General features: G+C 40.3%; 1 protein-coding gene across 2 annotated transcripts; it reads left to right on the top strand.

Moving 5' to 3' along the window:
* On the top strand, positions 1-23358 carry LOC106890427 (WD repeat domain phosphoinositide-interacting protein 2). 2 transcript variants are annotated; one of them, XM_014946234.1, is made up of 12 exons: positions 1-171; positions 9130-9212; positions 13875-14044; positions 15161-15257; positions 15839-15936; positions 16391-16483; positions 17384-17454; positions 18370-18477; positions 19237-19401; positions 20370-20477; positions 21706-21803; positions 22646-23358. In XM_014946234.1, exons 1-12 carry the CDS (start codon positions 98-100, stop codon positions 22756-22758), a joined length of 1278 nt encoding a protein of 425 aa, XP_014801720.1. In that variant the 5' UTR covers positions 1-97; the 3' UTR covers positions 22759-23358. The 2 variants fall into 2 exon arrangements, with proteins under 2 accessions (XP_014801720.1, XP_014801719.1); XM_014946233.1 differs by having other exon boundaries at positions 21706-21836.
* Positions 23359-23769: the final 411 nt, after the last annotated feature.

Below are 23769 nucleotides of genomic sequence, written 5' to 3'. Positions count from 1 at the left end.
GGACCGCCGGGGCTGAGGTGCGCTGCCTTGCCTTGGAGGCGTTCCCCAACCCCCCTCCCTACCCCCGCCGGACGGGGGTGGCGAGGGCCGTCCCGCCATGAACTTGGCCGGTCAGAGCGGCGACGCCGGCAGCGGCCATCTGCTCTTCGCCAACTTCAACCAGGACAACACGTAAGGGGGGCGTGAGGGGGGGGAAAAAGCTCGGCGTGAGGGGGGATGAGCCCGGCCTGGGGTAGGGGGAGCCCGGCCTGAGAGGGCCTGGGGACGCTGAGGAGGCCTTGGCCGCTGGGGGAGGCCTGGTGGGATCTTCCCCCTGGTGCGGCCTCAGCCCTCGCCCCCACAGAGAGGGGACGGGGTCCCCGTGAGGGGGGACGTTCCCTTCCCTCTCCCCTCCGGTTTGTGTGAGGCCGCTCTGGGAGGGACAGGCAGGAGAGGGCTGCGGGGCCGCTGGAGCTGTGGTTGCAGCACCTCACCCTCCCCCCCGGGTTGTTGCCCTGGGGAGCGTTTCCTTCTGCTTAGGATCATTGCTCGCCCTTGCTTTGGGAAGGGGAGGGAGGGCTGGTTCTGCTTCTCGATGATGTCCAGCCTTCGTGATCATCCAGCCTCTGTGATATCTCAGTCTCAGGGAGATAAGAGACTCAGGGAGACTGAGATACCGCAGAGAGCCAGGTGTTCACAGAAGATGCAAAGGCTTCACCTGAAACCTCCTTGTAGCTATCTTTTCCTGCAGCTTTTTTATTTTCACCAGCTGTCTGCGTTGAAGCAGTATGCCTTAGCCTGAAAGGTGTTTTTATAGGCCTCTTTTTCAAAAATCAAGCCAAAAGAAGCTTTTTCTCATGTAGTCATTGAAATGGCACTTATTCGTGTTTCGGTTCTAGAGAGGGTCAGATAGTTCATGCTGCATATCTTGCAATTTATGTAACCGTTGCAGCATATTTAGATTAATGCATATTAGCTTTTATATGGGATATTAAAACGCAATATTTTTCAATTTAAGAAATCCCTGATAGTTGGAATTGGAGCACTTTTAAGTCCCTTTAAAGAAGGATTCCCAGGACAGAAAGACTGTCTTAAATACCTAAGAGATGAAACTGGGGGGCAATAACCGAAAGAACTTGTACTTCAGAAAGGAGGAGTTTTGTTTTAGGAAGTGAGTAAGAGGAAATGATCTCAGGTTGGCATCACAGAGCATAATCCACATGTGTGGTGGTGGTTTTTTTTCTTTTAGCAACTTGTTTGTTTGTTTCACAAGCAGCGATATGTTATCCTTAGGAGAGATCTTTGACTGTCTTCAGTGTGTACTGCAGCATATGGGAACTGCCTGCAACTACTTTTCACTTTTTTTCATCAAGTACCATATAGAGCTCGCTCTACCACTGCGCATATAAAGCATACCCATGTGTTGCTCAGATACCATCCATTTTTTACCTATTACTAGATAAAACAAGTCATAATAACTAGGAAATCTGTCACCTCTTTCTTTTGCAGTTCATGAAGGTCATTATATTAGTTTTTTTAGGTTAAACTGTGGTGTCCAACTTGATGATCTAAAAGCTTTACTATTTCTCCTTCGCTAAAGCAGCTGCCTACTTTCAGTTGCTCCTTAGCTTTATGGAGAGCTGTGTATATTTAAAAGGTTGCCGAGTTGTGACCAAAAAAAAAAAAAAATTTCTTCTGAGCAAGAGATCTGCAGGCTTGACTTCAGAACAAACCCAAGACAGAAGTAAAAAGAAAGCCAATGTAACATAAGCTTATCTAGGTGGTCTTTGGCTTGTACACCTTGAAATTACTCTTCCTTGAAGAAAGAAGTGTGATTCCTTTTTAACTTTGAGTTTATGGGGGTGGGGGGGGGAGAGACAAGTGGCTAATGATTTCTTTCTTGCTAATCTTCAGCTCTGTACTACACTACTTCTCCCATTTCATTTTTGTAAATATCCAGAAGCGTTCTTTAATTTCTGTGCTATGGCTGCATTCTAATGGCCATTGTGCAAGTAGATTTAAAAATAAATATATATATATATTTATATAGACTTTAGATTAGTTGACAAGAGAATTTTGGTGATGATTTGATTTATCTTTTTATGTGATCCCCAGACTTGGCCCATATATCTTTGTAAGTCAAACTCTTGGGATACAAAGTCTTTCGTGTCATCTTGGCATGCTTTTGCATTTTCAGATATCTGTTTTTAGAAACAACATAAATAGAAAAAGGCTCCTGCTGATTTATTTTTTCTTTTTGTCTCAAAATTATGAGAATAATGTAAAATGTCACTTACCTTGAGACAAATGAGGTGGTTGAATGGTGTGGAGTAAGTATCCCTTCTTTCTAAGGGATATGTACTTTCTTCTCCAAATAAATCTTTCCAAGAAAAATGGTAAATATAAAACAGTAAATTTTGCAGATATCTTTGTGAGAAGCTTCTTTCAAACGCCTGTCTGATGTGGCAAGTGGTGCAAATAACCAAGTCACATTCTAGCTCTTAAAATGAGTAGAATTTAGTGGCTGTGTAAGTTCTTTATGCTAAAGTTTATTTGATTATTTTTTTTTCAACCTGTGATTTTTCTTAGTTTCTTGTTTGAGTAGAGAAACAAAAAGTCAGCTCTCTGGGTTCATTAGTATACTATTCAGGATATCTAGATCATCACCACTTACTGGGTGAAAAGAGCTGAAAAGGACTTATTTGGAATGAATTATGCTTTCCCATGCTGGGCCTCAAAAAGCTTGCTTATTTTCAATTATATTACAAGAAACTGGAGTCGTTTTCCAGACGGGCAAGGTAAACAAATGCATATTCTTTCAGCCAGTATATGAAAGGCAAGCTTTGTTTACGTCTTCCCAGCAAAGCAGAGCTCGCATCATGTTTTAAGGTGTGCTTCAGTAATTAGAAAAATCGCTGACAGACAAAACTGGAAAATAAATGACATGGGTGCATTGTTGTTATTGCATTTAAAGCTTTTACCTTCAACTTAACAAGGTGTCAGTTCAGCTTATGCTCAAATGTGGCTTACTTGCCTGGACAGCAGAGCCAATTGCTTTATATTAGGAAAAGATGGTACTTATTGCCTATAAAAATAGGTATCAAGCTAACTTGTCCTAGGCTTTATGAAGGCTTGGTAATTAGTTATTGTCTTTTGTAGGAGGGAGATGACTTTGTGGTGGCTTCTAGTCTTGGGAAATTGGATTGCTGGGAGTTAGAAGAAGTTGTCAACATAGAAGTTGCTGTTGCTTTTCCCAGTTGTTGCGATCCCTGGTGACTGAAGCAGATACCCTCTATCAGGCTTTTAGTTGTTGTTCTTTATCCCCAGACTTAACCTTTTTTAATATTCATTCATGGATGCTGTATGTAGTGACAGTGTCTCTTGGAATAGTATCTGCTTTATGGCAAGTGTTGTCTTGCCTTTTTATACCATATTGCCCTAAGCTTTATTTACATGAGAGTTTTGAATTATTGCCTGGGACTGGAGCTCTGCCTGAAAACACTCCACCTATAATGCAGCAGAAGCGGTTGGTTTGTGGTTTTTCTTTGATATAATGTTTTTACTTAATGAAAACATTATAGAAGGTCATTTTCAGAAGATGTTGGTCTGCTTGTTTTGGACCTGGCCCTTTTACCCAGTTAATCAATCATTGCACAACTGGACATGACTGGCGTTCTCTGATTGGGAGGCAGAAGCTCCAGCCTGAAGATAAAAGTGATCAAAATTCAGGTATCCAAGCAAAACAGTCCAGGAGGAACTTGTAGGTGATCTCGGTACTAGGTATGGTTTAGTAGTTGGAAATCTTTAAGGATTTATGCTTTGATAAGAAGTACAACTTAAATCAAAGTGCTGTTTTAGTTACTTCTGGGATTGCTACTAAAACTGAGCGTGGATGCATTTATGAAAAACTAAATTCACCTCACAAACTCATACAAGCTTTAAAACCCGTAAGAGAAATGTGTTAATATCATGGAACTATGTAACTTCTTACCCAAAACATAACTTCCAGATCTCAAAGTTTACATGTATCCATAAAATAGGTAAGACTTTCAGTCTTTAAATTGTTAAACTAATAGTCCCAGAGAAATGCCTTTTGAAGAGCTTAATTTTTAAGTTTTATGGTCTTCAGATTCAATTTACACCGGAAAAATCAAACCACCCAAAGAACCTGTTGGTGAAATGCTGCCTAAGTGCTGTTTTAGTTACTTCTGGGATTGCTACTAAAACTGAGCGTGGATGCATTTATGAAAAACTAAATTCACCTCACAAACTCATACAAGCTTTAAAACCCGTAAGAGAAATGTGTTAATATCATGGAACTATGTAACTTCTTACCCAAAACATAACTTCCAGATCTCAAAGTTTACATGTATCCATAAAATAGGTAAGACTTTCAGTCTTTAAATTGTTAAACTAATAGTCCCAGAGAAATGCCTTTTGAAGAGCTTAATTTTTAAGTTTTATGGTCTTCAGATTCAATTTACACCGGAAAAAACCAAACCACCCCAAGAACCTATTGGTGAAATGCTGTGAGTTGACAGATTGTAGAGAAGTCTTAGCTGCCTTTTTTTTAAAAAGTAATCAAGCGACAGCACTGGGAAACAAAATAGTCAGTGTAGTTTTGAAAACAGACTCCTGATGAAAGGACAAAGCGAAGCCTTGCATCTGGATTTCTGACGAAAACGCTGCTGTGTGCCTTATTTGCGAGGGCTTCTGGAGTCTCAGCTTTCATCTGTGCGTGGAGTTACACGTCACAGGGATCTGTCGGTGTGTCTGTTCATTCTGATTTGATTCTCCCCTTTTTGGCCCAGATGGGTTTGCTTCTATGTTCTGAGCAAATGCTTATAGTTCTGAAGCTGTGTAGCATCTTCGTTTCTGCAGAAATTGTATTATAATTCCCTTTCCATGTGTTACTTGGATCCCTGTAGCAAACATCTCCTGGTAAGAGGTTATGTGCTGACTGCTCCCTCCTCTGTCTCTCCTAGGTCCAGGTGTTGTCCACCCGTGGTCCTTGAGGACAGGAGAGCTCTTTATTCCAAGGAGGCTTTAAAACTAAACCAAAAAAAAAGGAGGGGAAGAGGGATATCGTAGCTCTCGTGCTCAGGGGAGATAGCTGAGAGGAGCAATCGTGTGTCGTGTCAGTCGCTGTTGTCACAGGGGTGATAGCAGCTGAGGTGGCCTTGCCAGAGGAACTGCTCCTCTGCGTGTGACAATCCGGACAGGAATTTGGCCTGAGAGTAGTGATGTTTACTTGGATTATGAACTTTCTGTTGTCCCAGCCTATTGCTACGTGTTAATTGACAAGCAAGTGTGGGCTCCTTTTGGTGACGGAGATTTAAGTTTGTATTAGTTTTCTTTTAATACAAGAACAAGGGGCAAATGTCCTGTGGGTTGTCAGAGTGTTGCTGATAAATCTGTTGAATGTATGAGTTTCTATATTTAGCTCATGTCCAAAATAATGACATTCTTGACCTTTCTTTTAAGACATGTCTGTAAGATGTTACGACTTTGGTGTCAGCAGATATTTGGGAGGGGGAAATAAAGCAAACTAAACTTCCTCCATAACTCTTTTCTATGTTGTTTCATTCATTTTTTTTCTTTCATTGCTATTATTTTCCCCCTCTTCATCATAAGCCTTTGTTCACAAAACGTTTTGTCTTTGGAAATTTACATTGGTTTTGAAATGAGGTGGAGCATTACTATAATGAGACTGGATCATAATGACAGTGGTTTAATTAACTAGTTATTTAAAGTAGTAATGACTTCTGGAGTTGTGTTTACACTGCAGCTGCAATTGATTTTAATCTGAGAGCTGGCCCTAGTAGGATCTTTCTGATTAATGTAGAATATTTCCGATTAATAGTTAAGGTCCCCTAAGATACAGAAAGGGAAAAACTGGTTTTCTTCTTTCTGTATGCATATTAAAGAAGCAAAAGAAAACCTGTGTGATTCTAACCCATCTGAAAAAACTTGTTTCTAAAGAGCCAGAGAGATTGAAGCAGCTGATTTCCCACTCTAGGTGAGTGCACTTACAGTGAATGTCAGCATCTTGAAATGAGTGTGTGAAATACCTCATAACACTGCTCCCTTGATGAGGTTAGGTTTTAATTATTTATGACAGCTGCTCTTGAAAGTGCTCTCAAGACTTATGTAGTCTTGGATCAGACTACAGTATTATCTTTGGTAAAAAAAAAAAAGTGGGTAAACACAGTTTCATAAATCATGGCTATATTGGTAATTTTGTACTGTGTAGACAACCTTGATGGTGAAATAGCTCAAAGTCTACAATTTAAGGTGTGTAATAGAGGCTACACATAACAGAGCCAAAAAACCACCTGTGTGTAGCATAATGTTAGAAGAAAAAAAGGCAAATTTCTTGGATATTGATTTTATTTTCAATTTCAGTCTCTCATCAGCCTCTGAAAATTGGTGATAATAAAGCATAACACCCACACTGTAAAAGGAGCTTCTGATTACCTACAGTAGCTTCTTGTTGGCCACTGTCTTATTTGAGCAAGAGCTGAATGGCTTATTGATCACATTTCTTCCCCATATGGCTGCACATTTTTTCGGAGGTGAGGTAATTTTGGCTAGATACTTGTTTTGTGGGATTTGATCATTTAGATAGCTATCAGGTGTCTTAAGGGCTTAAGTGTAATATCGGTGTGGGGGAAGATGGGGGATTTAAATCATTATGATTATGCCGGTGTAACGCAGCCTGGTGAGTTCTCTTATTACATATAAAAAGCCCTTTTCCAATAGTTTCATAAGAAGTAATTTGAGAGTATGTTAAAAAAAAAAACCCCACAACACAACCAAACCCTCCAAAACCAAGAATGGTGTTTTAGAAGAAAAATGGGTTGTTTTGCAGTTATGCTTATATACTGAAATGGATTTAATTATCCAGACTAGAGCTGTTCTGTGTAAACAAATGATTTGTGACTTCATCACCTTGATCCTGAAAGAAATAACAAAAAGCAGTTGCCATGGCTGGAAAGGTCTGTTCTATGCTTTTTCATTTCGGCTTGTACTCGGTCTAATGATTTTTATCATGTAAACCATTTGCTTTTGCCATTGTCTAAAGCTTATTGAAATGAGGTATAGGTAGTGGGTAGGACAAGAAAAATGGTCTTGCTTACTGGTTTCAGCGATACTGTCAGTAAAACAGTGATACAGCAATATTCTGTATTTAAAGCTGCAAGTACGATGCAGGAATCGGTTTTTGCCAAGTAATACACTGAGAAATAGCTGCTGTGTGGAATTCTCCGTGAGGAAATAATCCTGTGTCTTTTGTAGAGAGTTTAGATTGCAAGGAGTCTTGTGACTCCATTTATTTTTAACTCGGTTGAGTGCTTGTTTACCTTTGTGAAGTGACAGCTTTAATGTCATTCTTTGTTAAATTTTCTTTTCAGGGAAGCAGTAGATGATCTAAGAAAAGCTAACCTTTTTTTTTTTTTCTCCAAATCACAGTTTCATATTTTTTCACAGAATTTGGATTTTCATTGAGTTGAACAAAAGTAGTTGAGGAAAGAAAACACTGAAGTGTCTTTGGCGACTGATCAGACCTAGTCTGCTGAAAGTAGTGATTTTGTCTGAAGCAAAATTAAATTCAGTATTTCTAAGGTGATTTAGAAGCAGTGACAAAATTTTGTTTTATAGTCTCTTCTCTGTCTCTAAGTCTAATATGCCTTTTTTAATATCTTGGTTATTGAATCTGGGGAGGCTTTACTTCTCTTGCCTGGATGGTGCATATTTTCATTTGAAGGTTTAAACCTTCTCAAATATAATTTCTTAACTGGCTTGTGCCAGTTGCATATTGTTTTTTTTTTCTAGAAGAGAAGGTCATACCATCATACAGAAGTTGATTTTTATAGCTTGGGATCTTAATTTCAGAGGATAAGCCATTTGAGGAACAATTTATAATCTTCTGGGTACCTTGAGATTTAGAAAGGGCTCACTTTGGAGCTGTGAGAGGAAAATACAGAAAGAGCAAGAAATGTAGGAATCTGTATTATATTCTAAATGCAGAAATAGTCATTAGTGCATCTGAGTTGTAGAGAATCATCTGGCTGAGTTTGGAAGGGCATTTTGGCAGGGTGAGTGGCAGGGCTGGGTTTGAGCCTTGTATTGAATGACTCGCTGCAGCTTGGTGTGTTGAAATACATTTTATTGGAATTTAATTAGTTTTTCTCCATGTGTCCCGGCAGTAAGAAATACGTGAACTATAAGCATACTAATACACTTCTGTGTGAATGTATTTACTGTTAATTTTCTCCTTCTGTGGCATAAAATCATCCTCTGTGTGGGGAGGGGAAAATAAGAATGTGCCATTGTCTGCTGCCTTGATGTGTAAAGACATGCAAGACAAGCCTAAAGGTTTTTCTAGCTTAAAATTTAAGACCTGCCTTTGACTCTGGCTGGAAAAGCAATTAAATGGTCTGTGAGCTAAGTGTGAAAGTGGAGTAATGGAGGAAAGAAGGGTTTGTAGTCAGTTTTTTCATGTTCTACTATTGTTAAAATCTGTTTAACATCAGTGACTAGCATTTTTAAGAGGGTGCCTCCGATCAAAGATTTGGCATGGGTATTTGTAGGACTGAGACCTAACAATGTTCTTTGGAGGTGCTTGAATATGATGAGAATGTTAGAGTTGGCAGTCTTTAATTCCTTTTTGTTTCTTTTTTTTTTAATATGATAGCTCTTTCGGGGTGGCTGGGGAAGGTTACAGTATAAAGAGCAAAAAATCCCCAGACAATCCCAGTTGAAAAGGTCTTGGAGGTCACCCCTCATTATGAGACAATGATGTAATTGGTTTGCATTACATTATTCAAGTCATCATCTTTCCTCCACGCTAAAGCTTTTAGTTTGTGTGGAGAAATCACCCATATGAATTGGGCAGTTGGCTTATGTTAAGCTGTGAACTCTCATTTTGTAAAACTCTCATTTCAGGATTCCACACCTGGGGTAATTCTGAAGCTGTTTGGCCTTTTCAGGGTGGAGGGAGGGAGTTTAACTGGCTTTTTTGGTCGAGTTTTTTATCGCTTTTCTTACTGAGCTAACCCAACTGGACTTTCAGAATAGGATAAGAATCTGTCCAAAGGTAATTCGCAGCTGATTTAATTTATGTTCCTGACTGGCTTGTTTCTTTTTCAGATCCCTTGCAGTTGGCAGTAAATCAGGCTACAAATTCTTCTCTCTTTCTTCTGTGGACAAATTAGAGCAGATCTATGAATGCAGTAAGTATCTTCTTTTTAGTTTTTTTTTTACCCTCTCAGTTGGCTTAATTTGGGGAAGAATAAGATTTTTTGTTTTTTCACAGGTTGTTTGAAATTGACATAGGAACCTTAAGTGTATGATGAAATATCACACAGATACAAAGCAATTGATTGCTGGCAGGGTAAAACTATATATCAGTGTTCTGTATTGAAATTTAGCTGGTATGTTGTGAAACTCGGTAATAGCTATGAGGAGAACTCTTTGCTTATTTTATGTCCAATAGCTAAGTTACGTAGCAGCTGGGCATAAAAAAAATATTACTGGTGTGAGAGTGTGTCTTTTGGGTCTTTGTACTGACTATTGGGGCAGACAACCACTAATACACCTTTACCAAATAAGAAAACAAAGCCTTGATTATCAGGTTTTTTTATTTAATTCTAGTACTTGGTGTTAGAAAAATGCTTTTTTAATGTGATAGCTGCAGGTTTACTCATCAAAAAGGGTGAATAATCCGAATTAAGTTACGTAGCAGCTGGGCATAAAAAAAATATTACTGGTGTGAGAGTGTGTCTTTTGGGTCTTTGTACTGACTATTGGGGCAGACAACCACTAATACACCTTTACCAAATAAGAAAACAAAGCCTTGATTATCAGGTTTTTTTATTTAATTCTAGTACTTGGTGTTAGAAAAATGCTTTTTTAATGTGATAGCTGCAGGTTTACTCATCAAAAAGGGTGAATAATCCGAATCCCCATAACTTCTCACTACTGAGCACAGTGAGGTATGATGTGAGGTGAAGCAGAGGGGGCTTGGAAGAGAAGTGATATCCCCTATTTTGCCAGCAGTTCATAAATTTCCCTTTTTTGAGGTGCTAGAAAGTAAACTATGAATGCTACACGTGAGTATCCTTGCTTTCTTGTAAACCCATGTGGACAGATGGCACCAGTAGCTGTGTTGTCAGCATTTACAGCAGGATCCCAGAGCATGGTGCTACTCAGCAGAGTTGTCTTCAGACTCCATTCCTGAAGTGACCTGACCCTGTGGCATCTTAAGCTTGAAAATGGTGTGTGTGATTCAGGTCACCTATGACCTGTGGTGACAGCCTTTTTCTGTATACACAGTCAATGGAGAGGAGTAATTGTGAGGTTCAAAGTAGGCACCTGTGGGTCAGGTTAAATTGTGTTGCAGCTACAACTGCCTGAGTCATGGTCTGGTTGTACTGGTTAATCGGTGGCTTGAATTCCATTTCATGCCGTTGAGTTTAGGTACCTGACCTCTGTAGTATGTGAGGCACTTCAGTATCTGGCCTGATACCACTCCAGGAGACACGGTGAAGATGACTCCTGTTACACGAGACGTTGAATAAATGTGCCAAGAGAGGCTGAACTGGACTTTGCAGGACAGCTTCTTCTAGGTAGCCCTTGAAAGAAGTAGTACGGATTGGATTGGCTTTGCTCAAAATCTTGCAATAAACTGATAGAAAGAAATTCTTTATTGTGAGGGTGGTGAGACCCTGGAACAGGTTACCCAGAGAAGCTGTGGCTGCCCCATCCCTGGAGGGGGTCAAGGCCAGGGCTGGATGGGGCTTGGAGCAACCTGGTCTGGTGGGAGGTGTCCCTGCCCAGGGCAGGGGGTTGGAACTCGATGATCTTTAAGGTCCCTTCCAACTCTAATCATTCTATGATTCAGCAGCTGGGATTGGGGTCCCTTCCAACTCTAACCATCCTATGATTCAGCAGCTGGGATTGGAATTTAGACCTGCAGATTCCAGTCTTGTCTTCAAACTGTTCCAGGATGCCTGTATTGGCTTAACCTCTTTGATATTGTAAGTTTCCTTCCATGAGTGTTAAGTCTGTAAATACAGAGCACAGAGCATAAGGTAATATTTAGTAGAAAACTTGATGGTTGAACCTGTCTAAACAGTCTTGACCTTTGCTCATAGAGTACGCAATGCAGCAGATCTAAATATTTGAGATCTTCATATTTTTTTTGTATGCAGTTAAATAATTTTCAGTCTTGGGCTCCCAAATTGTGCCTGTTTAAGACTTGATACAGGAGTGGAGGGTTTCCAGTGTATTGGGTACCTCCTTTCCGCAAGGAAAAGTATCTTGAGGCTTCCTGGACAAGTGCCTCCTGCCTCCCAATTTACTTTAATTGGGTCTAAGGGCTTTGTGGTGTTTTGAGTGAGCACTTTTAAGGACCCCTCCCTCTCTTCTGTAGGATTGATCTGCCAGTTCATGTGTAGGTGTCTAAAGTAAACTACAGGATATGCCCCAGCTGTCTTGTGTTTGGGAGAACTGAAAAGCATGGGAGGTTTCTTCGCTCCCATCAGTGACTTTTGCTGTGACTCTGTACAAATCACCCAACTCCCTGCTCGGTTGATCTCCCCGTAAAAATAAGTATTAGATTGGAGGGTGCTTTAAGGCTTAATGAATGCTTATAACATGCATCATGTTCGTGGATTAAAAATGGAATAAAAGCACAGCTGATCATAATCTAGCTGGTTCTAACCAGCTCTTGTCTGTGATGCTACATGCTTGTGTTTATGAAACTGTAATCTTGTTATGTATTTGCTTGTTCTCCTCTTGCTGCTGTATTTAAATCATTTTGCAGTCCTTTTTGTTTTTACGGTATTTTGAATGTGAGTTTCTGGGATTGTAAAGGAGAAAATACAAATAGTGAAAAAACAACTGTGATTAACAGCATTGCTATAGGACTTAACTAAAGTACTTCTAAACATGATTAATTTGGGTCAGCTGCATGTAGGATGTGCAGTATAGGCTGGTACTTTACGTGAAGGGCTGCTGCTCAGGATGCACACATGACTTGGCAGCTGTGAAGAGATTTTATCACTTCCTGTTAGGGGAAGACAAGGGAACAGAGGTGCATCCTGTATTTTTCAAGTGAATTTAATTATAAGCCAATCACAAAGCCTTTCTTTAAAGGTAGCTATCTGTATTATAGTAAGCCTTTTTACTGAAGGATTGTCTACGCTTTTTAAGCATTTTCCTTCTTCAAAGTTTGGGGATTTTTTGAACTTTGACTGCTTAGTTACTGGCATTGTCCTTCCTCGTGTGCCTTCCCTGCTGCCTCACCTCCATCAGTGCAGTGTAGGACTGCACTTTTTCCATCTGAATATCTGCTGCTGTTCCTACTCTGAAATATGATTTCTCTGGACTGCCCAGGAGAGTAACAAATCCCAGAATCCACGTCTTACACAGTTGTCCCTAAATGGGGAAAGAAGCTGTGCTTGCCCAGGAGCAGGGAGCAGCGAGACTGGTTTTTTTGGTCTCTGCTGCTCTTCTAAAGGATGCCGTTATTATAAAGGACTTCAGGCTTAGATGGAAAGCTGAAAACCTGCAGTATAAAATATTTGAGTATCTTTTATGTTAGTAGTGCAGTTCAAGGAACAAGGGCCTCTGCATTTGAAAGTCTATGCATAAATTTATTGAAGCAGCTTTTTGTATTTCTTTTTCATGTATTGCGTGTGGCATCAGGAAAATGGAGAACAATTCCTTGAAAACAAAGTCAGTGCTAAAATGCATTATCCCTGTTGCAGAAGTGAGGAAATTGAATTTTCAAAGCCTCTGTGAGCTGTTTTGTCTTCTCTGGAAAAGTACCATATTAAATACGAGATTTAGATAAAAGTCGATTATGTTGCATAGAATACTGAAACGTTTGGTATAAACCTGCTCCTTATCCATAAGGAGGCTATTTCTCTCAAAAGAATGTAGACCATTAAATATTTTCTGTTCTTTTTCTTGAAATAATTGCCCAGAAAAAGCACTTACAAAGCAGACATGTCACACAGTGATGACATTGTCATATGCTGAGAATGTCGGGCAGAACTTTTTTCAGGGAAATTGTGTCATTGGTGGTGAGAACAGTGCCAGTTATTTAATGTGTCTCTTGGCCAAAACAGAAGCCTTCAGAAATAAGCTTTTTTTTTTTTTCACTTGGTAGTTTTACAGTTTGGAATGTGTTAAGCATTGAGCTAATCCAGATACTGACTTCTGAAGAGTTCGGTTGTTTTGATGGATCAAGGCCAAAAGCTCGAGTTGCTTGTCTTGATCCAGTTCTGTAGTGGAAGGGCAGATGTAGCTGGTAGCAGTGGAAGAGCTGCAGAGAGTGGTAAAACTCTCTCCAAATGGGTGAAGAACATGTGCTGGGGTGGTGGGACTTGGACTGCTACCAGCTTGGTCCAATCCTGTTCTATAATCAAGTGCTTCTTTTGTCATCAAAAACACTTCCATGCACGATATAGCTTTAAAAACAAAACACACACACACACACAAACCCAACCCAAGAAACCTTTGATTTCCTAGATTTCTCCAGATATAAGAGAAGATTGTCAAATTCCAGAATCTTACAGTTTCCTATTTTTTGTATCTTGAGGACTTTTTTTTCCCTGTTTAATCTTGGGCGGCGGGGGAGACACTGTTCTGAAGTGTAAACTTGCATGACACGGTGGGGAGAAAGCAGGAAATCTTTGTAAATGTTCACTGTGTAGCTTTTAGGCTTTAAAAGCCTGTCCTGCTTCCCACCTTGACTCTGAGCTGTTGTGGCAGAATTATTGTGGTATTAGACTGTTTTCTTAATATTTCCTGTTAACATGCATCATTCTTCTTCCCTGAAATCTCCCTCTATTTTTTTTTTTCCCCTCATTATTGTGACTCTTCAGCTGACACAGAAGATGTGTGCATTGTGGAGAGGCTCTTCTCCAGTAGTCTGGTGGCCATAGTTAGCCTTAAAGCTCCACGAAAGCTGAAAGTTTGTCACTTTAAGAAGGGGACAGAGATTTGCAACTACAGTTACTCCAACACCATCTTGGCTGTCAAACTCAATAGACAGGTGAGTAGTAATTTTGACTTGGTGAAAACATAAGAAGGGGTAATGGATCTCATTCTGATGCTTCCTTTGTTGATTCATGTCTCTTCTTATGGTGACCTCCTGAAGTTCCTTCCAGTGTGAATCATCCTGTGATCCTAAATGTGAAAATGCGTGAAACTGACAATTTCTGTTCAGGCCTAAACTTAAAAGTTAATATCTCTTCACTTGTTATACTATTTTTTTAAAACAGTTTGCTGAATTCTTAAAAGAAAAACATTTTTTAAAAATCACTGAACTAGTGAAAGTTCTGAGTTAAGTATCTGGAACCGTGGTTTTCTGTTTCCAAAATCATTAGTAGACTCTTCTGCAAATATAGACTTCTCTATCCTCAACCATTTCATTGAAAGTAGAGAGAACGGCAGCTGAAGGAGAAAATCTTCTTAGTGTCCATCCCTGCCCCCAAAATCAGGTTTGGGAGGATGGGATTCCTGCTTAAAATCATAAGGGAAGCAGTGGCTAGTTTGATTTGTGACATAGTGAGGTAGCATTAAACGAGTAGCATCTTGTTAATCATTCACATGTAGTCCACAAAAGTGTAAATAAGATAGTGAAGAACTTAGTGGTTTGTTTTTTGTTTTCTTTTTTTTTTTTTAAAGAAAGCCTCTCACAAATGATTATGATTAAGTAATAGGCTCTGTAAATGGTTAAAAAAAGTCTTGTATGTTTTTCTGTTTAGCCAAAGCAGAAAATTATTTCCACATGTGAATTGGCCTCTTGAGGCGAGGAAATACATAAGGGTAGGTACAGAATAAGAATTAAATAGCTTTAAATGAAGGTTTCTGGCTTGCTGACTTAAACTAGTAATGTAAATCATTTTTATTTAAATCAATTTGCACTAGTGTGGTTGAGAGAAGTCAGTTCAAGTGACCGAGTGTAGTATTGCGCGGTTGAAGCCTTGTCAAGAGGTGTATCTTGTGTATCTTCTGTCAGACTCTTATTTCCTCCCATCAGGTGGGTACTACCTTTTCTCTATTGGAAGGTACCTACTGCATTTTGGATACGATTTTTTTTTAGGATTGATAAATTAACATAAACTCCAGTTTGATATCAGCCTTTCGCCCTTTCTCCCATGTCTAGAGACTGATAGTATGTCTGGAAGAGTCTCTTTACATACACAACATACGAGACATGAAGGTGTTACATACAATCAGGGAGACGCCTCCCAATCCTGCAGGTGAGTGTGGTTTTGGAAGCTCCCATAACTCTGAAAAGTCTATTCTGTGTCAATGTGTGACCTGTCTTACAGGGAACTGTAGCGTTGTTAACTCCACTTCCAAATAACAGTAACAATTAAATACATGAGTGTTGTCTTAAAGCCTTGCCATCCGATCCAGGGGAGGTTTTTGAGAGCAAATAGCAGACTCTGCCTTAAACTGTGTCTTCACAGTGTTTTAGTCTCCTAGAGTGGGTGTGTTAATGTTAGAAGAGATACAAACTGGATTTTGCCAGCACTTGATATAGTTAAAGACTTCATCAGGATAATGCTTTAGGAGTCATGGCAGACATGGGCAATTCTACTGCTTAATCAGTTATTGTAGCTCTATTAGTGTTCTTCCTTCTCCACCTTGATTAAACTTTAACTTATGCTGAATAGTTAAATCTGTTGCAGGTTGACTGAGATTACTCATCCTTGTCCTGTTTCTGTTGATACCTCGTGAGGATGACTTGAGTTACCTTTGTGATAATCGGATGTAATTTTGCTGCATCGGTCTTGGAATTTGCCTTTTTCTAATTCTGTCTCTGCACCCCTCGTAGGGCTGTGTGCTTTATCAATAAACAATGATAACTGCTACCTGGCCTACCCAGGAAGCGCGACTATTGGAGAAGTACAAGTCTTTGATACCATCAATCTGGTAAGGATTTTGCACGTGCCGTTTCCACTTCTAAAGATACAGGTTTTGGAAATGACTAAAGCTTGTTCAGAGAGGAATCACTAGACACTCAGGTTCTTCTGCATCAGTTCACAGTGTCTCTTACAGCCAGACTTCACAGAACGTTGGCAAAGAACATACAGACACTAATATTAGATTTGATGTTTTGAGTTGGGCAAATGGGTGGAGCAAAGTAAAGTAATTTCTATTTGAATTGTCTTTTAAGGATCCTTCTACTGCTTGTACTCTCTATGCACATGCTTCACTGATCATTTTATGTACTTAGCAATTACTGAAACCAACATTGAAGCTGTTTTCCATAAAATAAGACCCATATTTGCCTTGAATGCTTTTAAATGCGCAGCCTTAAGCTGCGAACATGCAGTTTTTAACCTGTGCTGTACTAAGGTTCTGTTTTATTGATTCACTCCCACAGAGAGCTGCTAATATGATCCCAGCTCATGATAGTCCCTTGGCTGCTTTGGCGTTTGACGCAAGTGGTACTAAACTTGCCACTGCATCAGAAAAGGTAAGGTGGCTTTTTATTGCCTTGCTGGCAGTGATAAAAAATGAAATTTGTTTTAAGCACCTTGAGTAAGTTTAAGCCTGCACGTTTCCACACGCAAGTGCCCAAAAAGGCAGCTTACAGTTAGAATGGCAAATCTAAGTTAAGACCTGTTAATGATATTTGACACAACTTTCATGCTGAGAAATGTTGGATAATAAGGTTATTTAAATAAATACATTTTAATCTGGCTCTAATCAGGGCAATCCTTAAGTGTTTCTCCCTTTAGTGCAGGGTATGTATTAGAAATTAGTTGTCTTGTTTTGATGCTGTCTTACTAATGAAAACAAGACAGTTAAAGTCAGGAGAGAGAAGTATCTTGCCAATCTTTGGCACATGATGACAAATTGTCCACTTGTCTTGTTTTCATTAGTAAGACAGCATCAAAACAAGACAGTTAAAGTCAGAAGAGAGAAGTATCTTGCCAGTCTTTGGCACATGATGACAAATTGTCCATCTAAATTGTATAAATTAGAAGGTCTGCAGCCTCTGCTCTTTGAGTAATAAACTTGGAGTATAAAGGTGTAACTGATTGCATTCGATAAAGGCTCAAAGACACCCAGGTGACTGTACTTGTGGTACTTGTCTAATGTGGTCATTTTCATGATGAGATATGATAAGAAGGGCTGTTGTTGATGTGCAGCTTGTTCTCTGCTTCAGTAGCTCCCACCTCCTGTTGTTTCTCTACTCTTCAAACACACACTACCAACAAGCTCCATAAATACTTCACACTTGTATGCGGTGTGCATCAACGTTATTAAGTTAACAGCAAAATGGTTTACTGCTTGTAGTTGTACTCTGCTCACTAGAGCTAATGTACAATGAACAAACTTGAAATTAATTTATTTTTTTTTCTCTCTACAGGGGACAGTAATAAGAGTGTTTTCCATTCCAGAGGGACAGAAACTCTTTGAATTCCGAAGGGGAGTGAAGAGGTAAAGTTCAACTGGGCTAATTATCTGAAGCTCATTCCCTAGGGCAGATCTCCCATATGTTCTGCAATTGAGCTGGCATCCTGATTTTGGCTTACTTTCATCTCCATTCATCCCCACGTGTATGCTTATAACAGTTCCAGCTTGAATGTCTTCCACTTTCCCTCCTTTGGACTTGACTATTCTGCAGATCAATCCTGTCAGAATTGTACTCCCTTTTGCCTTTTAAAAATTTATTGGTGAGGGAACTTGTTTAAAGTGGGTCACCTTTTGTAAGATATATTGTATTCTTATGGCAATTGGAGACAGTACATCTAATAGTCCTGCTCTCTTCTAAATCCTGCCAGTGCTGTGATCATTGATAGCCACTGGGAAATGGTACTATGATTTGTTGTGGCAGTAGCAGCTCTGTACTTTATACAGAGGTTGGACTGAGTTCAAACTGTTACTAATGGACCCCCATACCTGGTGTACATCAGAACTGAACATCACTAATGGGAATCTTGCTCTTGAAGTGCTTTAAGGAGGTGTCAGAGAATTCAGAATGCTTACTATGGAAACATCCTTTTTTTCTTATTTGTGAAGCAGTGGTGACTGAGAAATATTCTCAATTATTAATTAAACCAAATATTTTGGCTTAATTGTGAGTCACCTGCAGTCACTGACAGGAGAAGAGCAGCAGGTGAGTCTGCTGTGCAGGCACAGTTCTCCCAGCTCTCACAGCACAGCTTGCATGAATGTTATGGAGCTTCTTAGTGGTAGAAAGACTCCTGCCTACCAAAACAGACAAGTAATATTCTCATTTAAGTCAGTTCTCATGAGTTAGTTAACAGTGGCTTTCTTTTTTACACCACTGGTACAGTACTAGACTGTCAAAAATAATGCTTCATTGTTTTCCCTTTCTTTTGCCCCCCTCAGGTGTGTGAGCATCTGTTCGTTGGCCTTCAGCATGGATGGCATGTTTCTGTCTGCGTCCAGTAACACAGAGACAGTGCATATCTTCAAACTTGAGACTGTGAAAGAAAAGTAGGTTTCAGAGGTGCCTTAGATTTTTCAAGGAAAAGGCTTTAAAATCGATTATACTCGACAGGATGAGTGCTGCAAAGTGTGGACAGACTTCTTTTGAACTCCTCTGTAAAGTAAAGGGCATAAGAAGTTATTTATGAATCGGCAACTGCAGCTGGGCTGCGTACTGTTCTCCTGGTGAATAGAAAAGGTATTTCTGCTGAAGAGAAGTTGGCCATCCTTGGCAGAGGAATGCAGAGCCCTTAACGTTTTCAGTTACATATGTTTCACCTCTTCTGATGTCCATATTGGAAGAGCTGTCTTGGCAGTGCCTTCCGGCTGCCTTTAGGGCTTTAAAAGGTGCCAGGTTATAAAATGTTCCTATTTATGATTTGAGAAGACAGTCTTATATTTCTCTGTAAGTTGTTGGAAACAATTATTTGCTTAGTGATAAACAAGTAGATAAAATCTTGAAGTGTAGTGCTTCCCAGTAGATCTTGCTCTTGTATAATGAACCTTATGAAATTCAGTTTTATAAGCAGAAGTATCAGTTTACAATCAAACAGGCTTAAATAAGATGCTGAGGGTATTGTAGGACACATTGTACCCTGTAGCATAAACGGAGTGTATCAGAGTTCTCAGGGTGCTAGTTATTTCTGAAGAGAAACAAATAGCTGCTTAATATCTTTAAAAATAAAAAGATGTTTCAAAGTGTTTACGCACCTTTCTCTCATGTGAAGGCAAAGTCAGTCACTTTTTTTTCTTTCTTCTGACTTGTAGACCTCAGGAAGAGCCTACAACCTGGACGGGTTACTTTGGAAAAGTGCTGATGGCCTCGACAAGCTATCTGCCCTCTCAAGTAACAGAGATGTTCAACCAGGGTAGAGCCTTTGCTACAGTCCGCCTGCCCTTCTGTGGGCACAAAAACATCTGTGCACTTGCCACGTGAGTAGAGAAGCCAAGCCTGTGTTTGCCACCCCCCTGGGTTGCCACGCTGGGCTACGGAGAGGCTAACACTGTAGAACATAACCTCATCCCCAGCAGGGTGGGGAGTACACAGAGAAATGGATCACCTGTGACCATCTCAAAGCCTCTTCCTTTTTTTAAGAGTTTTGTGTTAAAGCCAACACTTCACTATCCTGTGAGGGGAGAAGGGAAAGGCGTAGTATTTGGGTGAGAATAGACCATTTCTAAGTGTTTTTTAAGTGTCTTTTAATTTGGAAAGGAGAATGTTGAGAACAGACCCATGGGCTTGTGGCACTTGCTTCCATTAGGGCTAGGGGGAGTGATACTGTATGTTGTAGTGAATTGCAAAATCCAGACTAACCATTAAAAGGAGTCTGTGAAAGCAAGTTCGTATTATTTTTGTCTCTAAAACAGGATAGCATTCATTGAAGTTAATTTTGAAGACTAATTTTTATTCTGTCTTCACCAAAGGCAGATCCCATTTGGCACAGCTCCCAAAGCAATAAGCTGAGTGGTAGTAAACTTATTTTCGGGGGGGTTTACAGTTTTTATGCTAAATTGACTTCATGTCTGTGCTCTCACTGCTGATCTCAAAGCACCCTTTAAGCAATAATTAAGCCTTGTAATATTTCTGAAATAAGTAAACACTTCCCATCACAATATTTGTCTCTGGAGTTGTGCAAAGCTTGGTAACAGGACGGTGACTTCTTACTGTTTCACTGAGTCATTTATAAGTTGTTTGATTGCTGTGGCATCCCATTAGCTCCACAATGTGATTATGCCTTAATTTTTTATGCACAGTTCTTTCCTAGGTTCTCTAACTGTTAACAATGTTCCCTGTCTAGAAGCGAGAGTGTGGAAAATAGTGGCTTAAAATCATGGGAGGGGAGAAGAGTGTGCTTTCTTAAGTTCTTATTCATCTGTTGCTCTCCCCTAAACTTTTCTAGGATCCAGAAGATCCCTCGTTTATTGGTGGGAGCTGCCGATGGGTATCTCTACATGTACAACCTGGACCCCCAAGAAGGAGGAGAGTGCACACTAATGAAGCAGCACAAGTACGTACGAGTTAGCTGAGGACTGATGTATTTTATCTCTTCGCAAAGTCCAGTTTGTTTTTAAGCTTAGTTCTGTTCTGCACAGATCTAACTTGGAACAGCTAATTTCTTTGAACTAATCTTTTTCTGGACCTCTGATGTAACTTCAGAATTCCCCTGTGCCTTCCTGCCCAGTATCTGCTGCACCAAGCGCTGCTTTACCAGCAGAAACTCAACACTGTCCCATGGCAGCGAAGGATCAATCGCTGTTAGCTCTGTCATCCTGTTTCCTTTTACTTGGCACTTTGAGTTGAGTTACTTAAACAAGAACTTGAAACGTCTGACACCATCCTCTTCATCAATAAATGAAGCGGTTACAGACATGAGAGAGAGAGAGAGAGATGTTACTCTGACTTCACAGGCCTATGAAATTATCAGGATTCTCTCTCTAGCAGTGTCCTTATTAAACTTCCTTGCATATAGGCCAACTAATGTTCTGCAGCAGTGCTGTAGAAATCTTAAGGAAAATATGATGAGGCTTTGTTATTTTTTTAATAAGGTTTGGCAGGAGAAGCTAGGGTGATACAGTCAGGTTTCTTACATGATTAGTCATAGAATTAAAGCCAGTAATTCAATGATAATTCAGGTTTGCAGCTTTGGTCAATCTGTAATACTGGTCAAAAATATCATACATTTATCTAAATGTTTTAAGGTATCACCTCTGGTTTCATTTGTAGATAAGTAAAGTCTCATAGAGGGAAGCTTTTTATCAAGTTAATCTCTGGAATGCTCTAATACCTTCACTGGAGAGTTTCCTGGTGTATGAAGCAACAACTTCTGTTGTGGATGTTACTTAAGAGACACTATGTAATATTGCTGATTGGAATGTTTGGGTTTTTTAATTGTGTACTCTTGTTTTGAGTTTTACCTATCAGCAGCTACTAGGATTTAGATCCTGATGCCATATCAGAGGCAAGCATGTCGCTGATGTCTTCAGTGTTAAGCTACTAGGATTTAGATCCTGATGCCATATTGGAGGGAAGCATGTCGCTGATGTGTCTTCGGTATTGAAGTGTTGTCAGATGCCTTCTTGACAGCCCTCTGGAAGGGAGGGACCAAGTTCCTCCTGTTCCATGTTCACATGTATTATTCTTGCCTGTCTGATGAGATATTCCTGTGTAGCTGTCACCTGAAGCTGTTTCATGCCCAGGTGGATCACCTCTCCAGCTAACCTCTCTCTCTTTTGTAGGCTGGATGGCAGCATGGAGCCAGCCAACGAGATCTTGGAGTCTGCATCCCACGACCGGCCGTTGGTAGCGCAGACGTACAGTGCCGCTGTCACTAAAGGTACATATGTGCCTTCCTCACCCACAAGGCATGGTAAGGAGGAGGCTGGAAACGGGGCAGAGAGCATCTCTGCACATCACTTCATTCTAGGTGGTGAGCTTGTGCTTGTCTGCTTCACCACCTAGATTTTCTTAACTGCGGGTGTGATGCGGAACACTGAGCAGTGAGAAAAGAGCACTTGTGATGTACAGTAGTTTCCTGTAGATGGATCGCTCATCTTTGCTGCTTTCTGGGTAGAACTTCATCTCAAATTGTGACTGATTACTCGAGTGATAGTTGCAGTATCTACCAAATGGTTCTTCAGATGCCCTAATGCAATTACTTCGTACAGGAGTTCTGCACCCGGACCTTGTGCAAAGCATCTGAATTATAAACACAGCCTTTTTTCCCTTTTTAGCAAGGTTGAGTGCTCCTGTTGTTCTGTTACAGGAACAGTGACCTTTTAACCTGATTGTGCTGCTCTGTTAAATTAAGAGGATGAGAATTTGGTTAGTGCTGCAGCTCTTCGAGCTGAGCTTTAACTGTCTTGGTATGGTACTTGGGTCAGAGCTTCAACTTTAGAGGAAAGACTGTATAGCATTGTTACTGCAGCTGTAATCCATGAGATTATGGAAAACACCAGCCTGCCCAAAGCACCAGTATGCATTCCACACACAGAGTAGTTGAATTTTGATCATAAACTGCTCTTGGCTTGGGGAATCACAGTCACGATGAAGGCAAACACAGGGTGCCAGTGAGACTGTGGCAAGGAATGTCTGGTGTTTCAGCTCTAATCATTCACTTTGGTTCTATCCTCAGTTTGTGCTGCTGATCCCCCTGGCTAATTGTTCCTTTCTCTGCAGCCTATACAGATGACCTGGGTGCTGTGGGTGGAGCTTGCCTGGAAGATGAAACCAACTCCCTTAGATTGGATGAAGACAGTGAGCATCCCCCCATGATCCTTCGGACAGACTAAACTTTGACCTGTGAACTCACTCCTGAAGCAGAGAACACTGGCTTGATGTTTCTTGAGGAATCTCGTGTTATGCTGCTATGAACTTTGACATGAGTTGGGAGAGAGGATGACAGACTCTTACCGTTTTAAGTCGTAGCTGTAGTTCTAATTCTATACAATTGGAAAAATATATGGTTTTCAATTCAGTGGCTTTTAATCTTGCTTATCTATTTTAGCTGTGTTTATTATTTTTTTTTTGTTGCCAAAACCTGCTGTTCGTGCAGCCCTCGGAGCCTACTAGCTTTGCATGCGTTCATGTGCCAAGCAAGCATAGGAGGGGGAGAGAGAGAGAAGCCACTTTATAACAAACTCGAGTTTGTATTTTTTTTATATATGTATATAATATTTAGCTTATATAAGAAAGGAGTAGAAGAAGTGGTTCTGGAAGCTGAGACTGGTTCTGCACTGACAAAGGTCCAAATGGTTTCCTGTGCATGGGCTTGCAGGCATACCTAGTGACTGACATGCAACCTCTCAAATGCAATGGCCTGTTTTTTTTGGGTTCTCCCTCCCCTTTCCTGGACCATTTTGTTAATTAAAATTCCTTCTGAATGTTGTGTATTTGTGGGACTGTTCTGTTTGTCAAGATGGAAAACTGGAAGTGTTTCCCTACATAAGGATGCAGAATATAGGAAGTGCCTTTAGAGGGAAGGAAAGAAATTGCTGCAGGAAGAAAGCTGGGATGAAGGAGGAATTGCCAGAGACTCTTGTTTGTACACCTTCAGTACTTGGGCATCTGTAGCCCGTAGTGGTTTTTTGTAGAGAAGGCTTTGAATGCACTTTCTCTCCTGTAGATTGTCTTATTTCCTTGGCAGAGTAGCAATAACCTTTTTTATATGCTTTAAATTATCCAAAGCAAGGATTCTGTCAGGCTGGATGGAAGTTGCTGGAGAGTGTGGCAGCTCCACTCTTTAAACAGCCTTAAGGTTTTCAGCTGGAAGGCAAAGCTCTCCATTCTTGCTTCTCTTCAGT

Source organism: Calidris pugnax, unplaced genomic scaffold (genome assembly GCF_001431845.1).
Source record: "Calidris pugnax isolate Ruff unplaced genomic scaffold, ASM143184v1 scaffold123, whole genome shotgun sequence".
NCBI classification, from domain to species: domain Eukaryota; kingdom Metazoa; phylum Chordata; class Aves; order Charadriiformes; family Scolopacidae; genus Calidris; species Calidris pugnax.
Note: the sequence above shows the minus strand (reverse complement) of the source record. Positions and strands in the feature narration are given on the sequence as shown.